This window comes from Euphorbia lathyris, chromosome 2 (genome assembly GCF_963576675.1).
Source record: "Euphorbia lathyris chromosome 2, ddEupLath1.1, whole genome shotgun sequence".
Lineage (NCBI taxonomy): Eukaryota > Viridiplantae > Streptophyta > Magnoliopsida > Malpighiales > Euphorbiaceae > Euphorbia > Euphorbia lathyris.
Window position 1 is genome coordinate 110,385,359 of NC_088911.1, and position 12,553 is coordinate 110,397,911.

A 12,553-nucleotide genomic window follows, 5' to 3' on the forward strand; every position below is an offset into this window, starting at 1 on the left:
TTAACTGCTCAAAACAGCTCTGTACAAGTCCATTCGATTTTACTGTCAAAACCAGAAAGTTCCATTCGAATTCTAAGAGCAAAATCCACTCAGCTGAGGATGAATTGAAGATTACAATCATTTGAGGATTCAGAAGAGTTAGAAAGAAAGAAAAACAAGGAACAAGTATGCAGGGGCTAAGTCTTCAAAGGACACCCTTCATCTCTAGAGGAAAACCTCCTTCACTGGATTCATTGCCATGTTTTGCTTGCATATCTACAAAACCCATTCCCTCTTCACGTAATTTCTCTATCACTCCCTATTTTTCTAAATTATTGATTTCTTTTCTCCAGTTTGTCTTTCTTTTAAGATAAAATCTTGCTTTCCTTGAATTCAGGCTTAATTCAATTAGCTTTGATAAATTATAACTTTGGTTATTGCTGCTTCTTTGTCTAGTAGAGCTAGAAGAATTTGTGGGGAAGTTAGAGTTCTGGGTTGAGAATATTAGCTTCACTGATGGGGTTAGAACTTAGGAGTAGTGAATAATTGATGACTGGAGTTAAATGAAGAGTAGCACAAATACTTGAATCCAGTTTGGGGTTATATTCTGTTTGGTGTTTAATTGAGTTGATATCCCATTGATTGAGGTGCCCTAGCTGTTTCTTGAAAATTCTCCTCTGCATTGTCCAGAATACTTTAACATTCATATAGTGTCTATTGCCACTTATAGCTGTAATTTTTGAGCCAAATTAAAATTATGTTTTGCAGTAAGATACAGAGGGGTCTCAAGGTTGACTTCTTCATTTGGTAGTCTTAGACCACATGCATCTAATGTTAGTATTGGATCTGGGGGATATGAAGAAGGGGAGGAGCAAGGCCACCAAAAGAGTTTTGTCAATGATCCTTCAAAACCAGAAATGTGAGTTATGTCAGATGTTGTTATATATGTATATATATATAAAGAAGTATGCAATTAGTACATTTATTTCTTTTAATCAATATTCATATTTTCTCCCCTATCCATCAGTAAATTAGACTGAGCGAGATTAATATAGTTAACTTTTCCTTTCTATGAAAGTCTGACTTAGAATATAGCAGTAGAATTGTTTTGTTCATAAATGGAACAGTCTGATTCTGTTTAAAATTAAAAAGCATATACTAAATTTTCTTTCACACCAGATGATCTTATGCTTCATCAGTATTGTATGTATCTTTATGTTTTTTTTTTTAATTGATGGGCCACCTTTATTTGCATCACTTATTTTATCTTTTTCATGATTTTCAGTGTCAAAGCTCCCAGCAAAATTCCTTATCCTGTATCTATAGCAATTGTGCTAGTTGGATCTGCATTGGTATTTTCACTGATTGCTTTTGTGAAGGGTGGACCATCATCAACCTTGGCAGCCATTTCAAAGTCAGGATTAACTGCTGCATTCACCTTAATTTTTGTTTCTGAAATTGGGGACAAGGTATTTTAAAATCGATGAATTTATGTTTATTCCTCCAGTTGGCTACTAATCTAAACCTTTGTTTGAATTTTTTTGGTAACAGTCTTAGAGTTCAGTTCATTAGCTCTCTGTTTGTGGAACTTTTAGAAACAGTAGCTAGGAGGCTTGCTTGACTATTTCCAGAGTACCTTGTCTAATCTGCACCCCTAACAGGAGTCTGTTGTTAAAGGCCTTCCTTTGGAAAAGGGAGCGAAAGTTAAGATGTTTGGCCATCCTTTCTGTTCTATTACGACTTGATGATTGTTCCCATGGAGCATCCCGTAATTAAGATATGAGTTTTCCGCTGGAGATCCCAGTGTCAGATGCCAGTCGGTGGTTGTAGAGAGGTTTTGTATGATAAGGAAGGACTATCTCTCTCTGTGTGGAGAAAATCCTGATCGCCCTTTTGAAGGGTTGAAAATGTATAACTGATTTTGAGACACAAGAGAACGATAATTACTTGGCACACAATGTTTTCTTATGCTTGTTTCATGAGGGACAAGGAAGTACTTTTGTAACATACAAAACGGAAAATATTGTTTGAAATTGATCTAGTGTGGATGCATAATACTCCTCGTCACTAAATGATTCTGTTAGCTTGCCATATTGCATTTGTCCTTAATAACACAAACGTTATTAACTGATTGTGTTAAAGCTGATTAACACTTACAATGGCTATGCAACCTCTTTTCCCTTTTCTCTGCTTAATGATTTCCTGAGTTTGAAGTTCAGTTTTTTTATGTATGGACCAGACATTTTTCATCGCTGCACTTTTGGCCATGCAATATGAGAAAGGACTGGTATGTTCTCTTCTAAACTCTCTCATTTTCATTTCTTACTATCTAATTTTGTTGTAAATGTTTACTTGTTTTTTTTTTTCCAATCGGCTATATTCATTGTATCATTAGCATTGCAGCTTTATACCATACAAGCAACAAAAGAACTGAAATTATCTAGAGTTTGTTAGCTTATTCTTCATCTAGAACCCAAGCAATGATTGACCAATAAGTGGATGAGAGCAGCCTTCCTGACTTTCACAAAGTATGATTTAGTTGACATGTTTGTTAAAGGTGGTATAACAAGGAATGACAATTATCGACACCAAGATAATTAAAATTAATTCAATTGCTAAAGGTTTGTTTCAAATACCTCTTTTAGTTGCAAGAGCAGAATCTTCTTACTTTTAAATGTTTTTGTTTCACATTTATTTAGTTTTTTCTGCATTTCATGTAAAATCTGTGTAAAAAGGTCGAGTTAAAGTCGATGAAAATAAATTTTTGTTTCTTGATTATATGGCGCTGGTAAGTTTACTTCATATACTTGCCTTTAGAGATAATCCTTCTGGGACTAAATTGTTGCATTGTGTATTAAATTTTTGGTAAGGTTCTGCTGGGATCAATGGGTGCTCTTTCACTTATGACAATCCTGTCAGTTGTAATTGGACGGATATTTCACTCAGTGCCTGCTCAGTTCCAAACAAGTAAGTTAGCTCTTTGCAATTTGCTCCTTGACCTGGGTGGCTTATATGTTTCGTACTGATTTCGCTATAAAAGTGTGGCCATTTGTGCTAATTAACAATGATATAAGAATCGGATCCGCTCCCTATGGAATAATCTTCTTTTCATTAGCCTTAACCAATATGCTCCTTGGGCCTGCTTGTTCATTAGCTGTTATTTTAAAGATCTCTCCATCCTAGGCTTCATTAGCTCATAGAAATCAAGTCAGCTTAAATATGGTGGGGTTTGTCTCTCGATATGCTCATTCAGTAATTAATTTGGAGATGAATTTGCCTAAAATGAGAACTGTGAATCTGCTGTCAAGAAAATATACAAAGTCAATGGTGAGTGTTTAACAGTATTGCCTTTGATGCACATTTATTGTGCCCATTGCTACTTAGAAGCTAATGTCAACTTGGTAGCAGCTGGCACAGTAATGTGCATCAAGCTACATTTATGTGCATCCAGATTGGCTCATTCAAAAATGAAAAATATCAGTTGTGGTCCAGATTGTTAGTTGCTATCTTGGATGACTTGGTTTCTCCTCAAATTTAAGAGAGACATCATGTGATTCACTGCTTTTGTCATGGTGCCTTTTTTTTTTTTTTTTTCTATTACCTCTCCCATGAACATTGAAAGAGAATATCTAGTTCTCTACCATTAGAAAGAGAAATAGAATCTAGATGCCATTCCATTAACAGAGTTTGGCATGTTTTTTATTTACTATCAATTATCAAAAGAGTGAAAGTAATGTTACATATGATTGGAGAAAATTTGAAAAATGGAAAAGAAAATTCAACAACGGTGCCAAATTAGTTAAACCCTTCAGCTCCCTGTGAATGCAAACTGTTCAAAATTCTAATAGTTGGCATGAATTGTTTGGCAAAATAAGGTGACACACAAATCCGTGTCAGGTGCTGCATGTTTGCCAGTGAACAAAATAGATGGTTCATGTTCATTTATTTGACTTGATCCATGAATTAGAACAAACTCATGTTTAAGTTTATGATCTTTAAGATCAATGGGGAATGGCTATATATGGTCCTTCACACTGACTTGTGATGTTTCTCATCATTATGTATGCCAACAGCACTGCCAATTGGAGAATATGCAGCAGTGGCTCTTCTAATGTTCTTTGGTCTCAAATCAATAAAAGATGCATGGGATCTTCCATCAAAGGAAGTTCAAAATGGCAACAAGAGCTGTTCTGAACTAGATGAATATGCTGAAGCCGAGGAACTTGTGAAAGAAAAGGTAACTCTCTAACTTGGAGCCCTGCCTAGGGCTTATTCAGTTATAAAAAGAAAATTGATTCTTTACAACTTCTGGTGGTTTTTAGTATCAATTGTTGGATTGAAATGTGCAAGCATGGTCTTACCCAGTCACGCAGGCATTTTTTTTTAATACTTTGTGCAATTTGTACTTGTTTGTATGCACGTTGTTCCGAAATTTCACAATGTACAGTGCTTTCTTAATGTTTCAGGCCTCAACAAAACTCACAAATCCATTTGAGATTGTGTGGAAGTCATTCAGCCTTGTGTTCTTTGCTGTAAGAACATCTTTATCCTGGTTTTCAGCTAAAAAGTTGTATGGAGCATAAGAATGAACACCTTTTTTCTTCTTTTTAAATCCCGATAAGATGCATTGTCGTCATGAAATTGTTTGCATTAAACTGTTTTCAATTGCTTTAGGAATGGGGAGATCGCTCAATGCTTGCAACAATTGCTCTTGGTGCTGCACAGGTTTAACTTTGCAATCTTGAGATCATATCAGAATTTCATGATCTCTCAATGGAAAAGTTTCTCAAAACAATTTACCTGTTCCTTTTTCAGTCTCCATGGGGTGTGGCAACTGGAGCCATTGCTGGACACCTGATAGCAACATTGATTGCAATCCTTGGAGGAGCTTTTCTTGCCAACTACATTTCAGAAAAACTGGTAACAGCCATCAATTTTCATCGTTAATTCATTACTATTACCATCGGGGGTTTAAATTCTGTTTTCTTTGCAACTAACTGGATCTTCATATCAGGTTGGATACATAGGTGGAGTGCTGTTTCTTGTTTTTGCAGTAGCTACATTTTTTGGAGTTTTCTAAGGAGTTAACAGAGTTTTTTTGCGGTAATGGAGCCGCTATGCCTGAGGCTATCAGACATCATTAGTTGTTAGAGAACGAAGGAGACGAAGTAAACAAAAACAAAACAGAAGCTAAGATGCTCTATGAACTTTTGTAACATAGTGATTTGATACAATGAAAGCTCCCAAACATAGGATCAAAGTAATTGAATCGTGTACCAGACTGTAGTCTAGGATTTTAGATGGAAAACCTTTGTATATGATGAAATTTTTCAGATACTGGATTGCAAATAGTTTTATGAATAAAAACAGAATGCTGCCACTGATTTTGAAATAAATGGAGACTTTGTGTTGTTACTGAAACTGAACAAAGGGAATGCTTTATACTTTTACACCTATACGAGAAGATAAGAAGATTTGCTGCCAATTTGAACAGAGGAGTATCATTGTACTATGTAGTCATTGTTCGTCCAAGTCTTATTTTTAAGTCTCATGGCTTTAGAATGTGTATCTATATATGCCTAAATTTATCGTACTAATATAGTCTTGTCACTCTCTCTTGATTTAATCTCTCAATTTTCAATGTGAAATTCAGTTCATTTTTATACTATTGTCGTTCTTTAGAGCTGCTTTTTGTTCAAGCCTCCCACTTTCTTAAGATTGAACCGTTACATGTTCACCAGCTTTTGCCATCTTTTAGGGCCACTCGATGTCACCTTTTCTGAACCAACCGAATCGTTTTATTCTGATTTTTCACCTCGATGTCACCTTTTCTGAACCAACCGAATCGTTACATCAGCTTTGGAATTTGTAATAAAGGACCATTTTTGGAAAATTAGTTTTTCCCACATTATGAGTAGGGGTTGTAATTGAGCCGAAGTTTGGTCTGTTCATGCTTGACTCGTCGAGTTTGAGCTCAATCTATCAGTGAGATGTTCATGAGCTTTGCTCCTGAGTAGCTCGCTAACTATGTTCATGAACTTTGTTCACGAACAACTCATTAATTATATTCATTTGGAATTTCTTTAACACAATACTACATAGTTTTGAAACTTAAAACTACCGTTGTTTTACGTTTTCTCCTTTATAGAACTACTATTAATAAATAAAAAGTCGAACCAAATTTGCTCATGAGTGTGTTCATAAACATTATAATTGAGTTTGTTTATGAACTTATAACTGAGTCTGCTCCGAGCTTTCGAACCGAATTTCTCTTTGCTCAAACTCTGATAGTTTATAAATTGAGTTGGAATCGAGCTGAACGCTGAACGGCTCATGAGCAGTTCGGCTCACTTACAGCTCTAATTATGAGATTACAGCTCTAATTATGAGATTGATCAGGGTTTAAGTCTCATATACATACATGTCAGAGTAAGGCAACGGGCCTCAAAACGACACTGTCGTTTACTTGCAAGTATGTAATGCTATCCACTTGGGATGGTGGAGAAATTGCCACCATTACAAGCCCTTTATAATGAATATTACAGCTTGAAAGTCGGAACTCAGAATAGATTCAAGATGTCAAGAGGGTTGGGTTTTCTCCATATATCAATAAAACCTCCACTGATCCTCTCTTCTTCTTACTCCTCCAATTTCCACCCAAAAATGCCTACAAGAAGACCATCACTTGACCTTGAAATGCTTCCAATTTTGAGAACTAGTCATAGAAAATCAGTATCTCTGACAATAGCAGCAGCAGCAGGAGTGCCTCTTCCACCTCTTGATTTGACAGAAGACAATGTCAGACAGGTGTTAGCTGATGCTAGAGTTGAGGCAAGAATCAATGGCTGTAACAAATTCTTTCCTTAATGTGATTTCTAATTAAAATTGAAATCTGATATATATATATATGTGTGTGTGTGTGTGTGTTTGCAGTTCGGACATCTTTTTGACACTTCAATAGGAATGACAGGTGATTCCTCTTTCTAAGGTACATAAAAACAGAACAGTAGTTTTGTTTGTAGTATATCAATTGTTTCTGAAAAATGGTATAACTTGAAAATGTATGAACGGATTAGGACAAGTTGAATTTGCTGAACTGGATGGACCCTTTGTGAAGATTAGTCTCAAAGGTAGGTTTTGGCACGAACGTTCCCTTGTTCTTGCTCGACTTGGCAATTATTTGAAGCAAAGAATCCCTGTAAGTTATTTGTTTTGGAATTAACTACATATAAGGTCTACATTCGCCCTTAACGTTTTTGGAGAAAGTAGATATACAATAAAGAAAATGGTAAAATTTTGTTCTCAATGTTTCCAACACGAAGCAATTTTGAACTCAAACAGTAGCAGAAATCAGCTAGACTTAGAAAAAAAATTTGCCCCTACTCAAGCCAAAACGATGTCATTTTAGATTGGGTTGGAAAAAAAAAAAGTTCAATTCTTCATCTTTTGTGGTGCAATCAACACCTCCGTATATAAAGATGAAGAGGTAGTAGATACAAACAGAACCGCTCTTATATGAGGTGGTTCTCAATGGCCATAGATGTACTGGCATCCCATGTCCCTGTCTTTGGATTTAGATAAGAGTTTTGTTTCATGAGTTCTATTATTTGGACCAAAATTACTCAATGACCGTTATTTTAATTTTGGTCCAAAATTGTTCAAAATTGGAAACGTGAAGGACACAATTTTACCATTTTTATGTCAAGAGATTTATACACTTTTAAAAAAGGTTAAGGTAAATTTGAAACTTATCCCTAACTGCAATCACTCGTGTTTAACTGTTTAGTGATGAGTTTTGATTCTTTTTGTGAACCAGGAAATATTGGAGGTAGATATAGAAGATGAGAAACAACTGGACGATAGCCCTGAAAATTTCTGAGGTAGCTGCCTGCCTGCAGCATCAGCCAAAAGGTCTAAATTTACAAGCTTCAACCAATAGATAGCCATGTTTTTAGTGATGTTTTTGTAAATCCCAGACATTCAATCCGGTACTGGAGATTTTTAAGTCCTCATTAAATCCTCAAATTGGGCCGAACAGAGCAACCGAACTGTGCTCTGTTGTGGCTGTTTTTAGATTGTTTTCAATAGAATAACAATTTCTCTATAGATGTCAAATCAGTATACACTACATAAGCAGAGTTGCAATTCCATTGATGGAAATATCATCAATAACATTAAGAGGAGCATACAGTTGCCTCTATAGCTGGTGATTATATTTCTCAATCACTTTACAACAACAACCTCAAGAGTTAGCTAACTTGAATGAGCTATGATTTTACTGTATGCTGAATGAGTGTTACAAAACTTTTGAATGTAGGGAGTTTGATCTCCTCGATATCCCATCCTTGCCTCTTCTTTTACTACTTCGATTATTTACTTGGTGCAACCAGGATATTCGATCATTCCACTATACATTGACGAGACCGAAATGCACCCTCTGATAACAATTCAACAATTCGTCTTTCAAGCCTGGCTGAACCCGGACTTGGCCTCAAAACATCAGCATCCCCCCAAAGCGAACATGTTCCGTTTATTGAATCATCCAAGCACCATCCACCAGGCACAACTTCCCCAGGATTTCTTCCCAAAATCTCTCTGTCAATTCTATCAAGCACTGAATCACTAGAGTTAAATTGAGAGGCAAAGGCAGCTCCACTCTGAATCATTGCACCAAAATGACTAGAATTGAGCATTTGAGGCAACTGCTTGAAGGGCTTGTCGAAGGCTATATATTGTAAATTATGGTTTATGACAGTCCTCTTGAACTGATGGGAGTTACATAGGACTGTAGGAAAGTAGTTGGATAAGGATGAAAGTGTATTTGAAAAATACATCAGTAGGGTCCTTGGAAGGTTGTCTGTACCCAAGATGCAATGCTCTATAAATGTACGACTCAAAACGGAAAAGGTTAAACCTGCATTCAAAAGAAACAAAGCTAAAGTTACCATTTTCAAGTGGGAATGTAGGGAACCTGAATTGATAAATAATTAGAATAGTAGTCTACATGCGAACAACATTGTGTTGCAACAAGCAAAAGAGATCATTGTAATTATTAGATGATTGTGAATATGATGTCTTATTGGCATTAATGCAAGATTTTGTGATGTGTTTCATTTCGTCATATAAAGCAAATAAAAGTACTGAAGTTCCTGATGAGCATCGTAGCAAGTGACACACTTTGAACATAAGGGGTGAAATATTGAGCATAGTTGTTTTCATGAGAGCATCATGCATCTCTACTAGAAAGGCAATGATGGAATAAACAAACTTCTCCACTGATTAATTTGATGAAATTAGGAATTCTAGTTTAAAAATGTATCCTATTCCTAAGAAACTCTCTAGTAAGGAATTGTCTATGAGGCTAATTCTATAGCAAGATGGTCACTTCAAGCACTTACCCTAAAAGATAACTATATATTGAAGTGCTTTAACAAGCGGGATTCAGCATAAAAATTCATATGATGATCCAATGGTGGAAGTTATAACAACAGCCTTCTAACACCTACATTTATTGTTTAGTTTGACAAAGAGGAACAGTGAACCAACTGGCAGCAAGCAAATCGAAGACATGTGAGGAAGGATTCAGCAGTCTCAATTATTCACCATGTATGCATCTTATCCTAACCCATGGACCCAAATGCGGGCGTACTGTAAGTCATTTCTTATCCTGAAACTTAAATGTCAGGAATTAGATACTTGTACAAGCCAGAATGCCAGACTATGTTGTTTTCGCACTAACCATAATCAATTATCAACTACCTGTAAATTGCTTGGTTCTATCTTCCATCCAAAACACAAAACACAAAACCCTATAGGCCTGACAGCATGGTAGTAGTTCTCATTTCCCTTGATAATCCTAAGCTTTATTTCCAGTAAATCAAGATTCCAATATCTTCCAATTAGTTTAAAAACAACTATTTTGCTAGACTACGTGTCTGTTTGGTTCTCCTTTTTGTAGAGAGTTTTTGCTTTTTCACTCCAAACAATAGAACAAAAACTTTTGGTGGATTGAAAAACAACTGTTGATTGCTATTTCGGAAGGAAAATCAACTTCTACCAGGTACCAGGCAACAACAAACAACTAAAAGCAACAACAAACAGAAGAAATAAACAACCGCACCCAAACAGGCCCTACATTTCCCAACAATAATCCATTCAGCTAGCACACCTTATTACTTCTTCATTGATGTCAACAATGCAACCATTTATTCCAGGAGAAAACCAAACCAAACTATCTTAACTACTAGTTCAACTTTAGTTATTGCTAAATCACCCAAAAGGGTATTTATGATCGAAGCAGGTAATAAAGGTAGTGTACACTATGTAATTAATATGCAACAAGGGCAGTGCAGTAAGCTTGTAACAGAAATTTAAAGCAAAAGCACTAGCTTGGTTACATTTCTGTTCCTTTCTTCTCCTCTACTTCTTTTTCCTTCTTCCTAACTAGAGTTTTGGTTGTTAAGAATAATTTCCTATCCACTGACAAGGTGCAATCCCATAAATCTTAGCAAAATGTATCGATTTAATGAGATTTCTTGGTTTTATAAACATCACAAACAGTGAAGCGATGCCATACCATGCTAGGTAGGACAACCAGAGTACTTGCTACTGAAAAATTGGACGATCTTTTTCCATTTTTCAGATCAACATCCAACTAACTCTGCTAGCAAACTAAGACTGATAATTACTGCCGGAGACTATTAGTTTGAATTCGATACCACTGATGACAGTAAGATGAACTCCTAAGATTACTTCCAATTCGACTTCTTTCAGGTCCAAAAGACCAAAATTTTATCAATTGCTCAATCATAGCGATAATTCTGGCTGATAGGTATTCTAAAGACCTGAAGTTTTAACACAATGTGACACCCTACCCTCACTAAAAATTGTTTCCTTTGAACCTAATTTGATCAAATCCGGAAACTTAGCAACTCAATATTTCTGAATTTATCCTAAGAATCATACATCTATGCAATAGAATGCCTACATTAAACTGCACAATTTCTTCTCCAAAACCAGCAAGATGCAAAAAATATAATGAAACTACAAATACGAACTAACAAAGAAAACACACCTGAAAATACCCTGAAAGAGTTAGGCAAGTTTCTCTTTTGAGAAGCATAAAACATCGCATTTTTCTCTGAAAGATAAAGTCCCGGATCAACAATTATAGGCTTCAATTTTTTAGACCTAATATCACCAAACCACATAACTCAATTCCTAATATAAAACCAATATCTAAATAGAATAGCAATAATAATAAAAGGGACCAGTTAATCATACTCTCTCCAGCCAATGTAACTTGTATGGTTCACAAAATTGAAATCCTTTGGCAAATAGGAGAAAATGTGAAGCAGATCTGCAAGAGTATCCGAAACCCCCACATCAGTAATTTAATTGAACACCCAAAAAAATGAGAACTTTGAACACAATGCGATTAAGAAACAGAGGAAAAACAATACCATCTTGTTTAACGAGTGGATAATCACCAGCATTAAGATTAATAAACCAGTCCCAACTCTCAGATAACCTCAACAAAATAGCAGCACCATGTAAGGTAGCTGAGATCGTAGAAGACCCTTTTACGTAAACAAAATCAGCTTTCCCAATCACATTCACATTCAGAGCAGCTCTAAAAATAGGCACCGATTGGACTGAAACAGCCAATTTATCACGTTCAGCCTGCGAGGCAAAGCGGTCAATGTGGAGAAGATAGTGGTTTTTGGGATGGTAAGTGGCGAGGAGGAGTCTGAGCATCCGACCCGAATCGCCCTTGGATCCAGAAATTAGGTATGCGATAGAAGGAGGAGTAGGATCTGAAGGAAGCTTGTTGAAAATGGGTTGCCGGGTCGGGAATAGATAGGGGTCCGGCCGGGGATGAAGTGTTGTGTGGAAATTAGAGGAGGGGGAAAGAGAAAAGAGGAAGATAAGGGAGAAAATGGAGGTAGCAATAATTATGGAGAGTGTGGTTTTGGTGTTGTCTTTAAGAAGGGTTGCCGAGGAAGAGAAGGCGGTGGCGACCACGGTGGTTTGCGGTGATGGTTGCGGAAGTTGCATTTTTTGTTTTGATTTTGGATTGGGAACAGTTAGTTTCGGATTTTCTGGTGTCGTGTCTGTTGAGACATTTGGTTACGGAAATGATTGATAATAATGTGTCTTTCTTGTAGAGGAAATCGGGATTTTGTAATAAGCATCAAAGTATACAAAAGCAACACACCAAATTTGCAGAGATGGTATGAACATCTTAAAGCTACACATAACCTTCTTTCATTTTTATTTTTTTTACTTCAAAATTTTATGGGGTAAATAATACAATCTACTATTTAGTTATATTATTTTAAAAAATACGTTATAAAATCTTTAAATTTTATCAATATTAATTCTTTAATCATTTTATCTATTCTTTAAAAGCTTTCGGGATAATCATAATAATAAGATACAAAATGATCATAGTATTTTGTTATTTTCTCTCTATCTGTTTATGCCAAATATAAATAAGAGTTAAAAATCTAAAAAAATAGACAGAATGACCAAAGGGTTAATAGTGATAAAAGATATGGACCTTATACTGTGT

At 35.9% G+C, this 12,553-nt stretch overlaps 3 protein-coding genes across 4 annotated transcripts; 2 read left to right on the plus strand and 1 right to left on the minus strand.

The window, feature by feature from the left end:
* On the plus strand, positions 1 to 5,394 carry LOC136219419 (protein PAM71-homolog, chloroplastic). Its single transcript, XM_066006817.1, has 10 exons — positions 1 to 279; positions 748 to 898; positions 1,265 to 1,448; positions 2,219 to 2,266; positions 2,850 to 2,946; positions 4,053 to 4,216; positions 4,446 to 4,511; positions 4,654 to 4,704; positions 4,795 to 4,899; positions 4,994 to 5,394. The coding sequence occupies exons 1-10, from the start codon at positions 168 to 170 to the stop codon at positions 5,057 to 5,059; spliced, it is 1,044 nt and encodes a 347-aa protein (XP_065862889.1). The 5' UTR covers positions 1 to 167; the 3' UTR covers positions 5,060 to 5,394.
* Positions 5,395 to 6,369: 975 nt separating this feature from the next.
* On the plus strand, positions 6,370 to 8,085 carry LOC136219421 (uncharacterized). Of its 2 annotated transcripts, none has more exons than XM_066006820.1 (4): positions 6,370 to 6,810; positions 6,913 to 6,949; positions 7,056 to 7,109; positions 7,796 to 8,085. In XM_066006820.1, the coding sequence occupies exons 1-4, from the start codon at positions 6,475 to 6,477 to the stop codon at positions 7,822 to 7,824; spliced, it is 456 nt and encodes a 151-aa protein (XP_065862892.1). In that variant the 5' UTR covers positions 6,370 to 6,474; the 3' UTR covers positions 7,825 to 8,085. The 2 variants fall into 2 exon arrangements, with proteins under 2 accessions (XP_065862892.1, XP_065862891.1); XM_066006819.1 differs by having other exon boundaries at positions 6,460 to 6,810; positions 7,056 to 7,177.
* Positions 8,086 to 8,100: 15 nt separating this feature from the next.
* LOC136219420 (beta-glucuronosyltransferase GlcAT14A) lies at positions 8,101 to 12,228 on the minus strand. The gene is made up of 4 exons (XM_066006818.1): positions 11,442 to 12,228; positions 11,263 to 11,338; positions 11,054 to 11,169; positions 8,101 to 8,893 (listed from the first exon to the last, which is right to left on the minus strand). The coding sequence occupies exons 1-4, from the start codon at positions 12,034 to 12,036 to the stop codon at positions 8,379 to 8,381; spliced, it is 1,302 nt and encodes a 433-aa protein (XP_065862890.1). The 5' UTR covers positions 12,037 to 12,228; the 3' UTR covers positions 8,101 to 8,378.
* Positions 12,229 to 12,553: the final 325 nt, after the last annotated feature.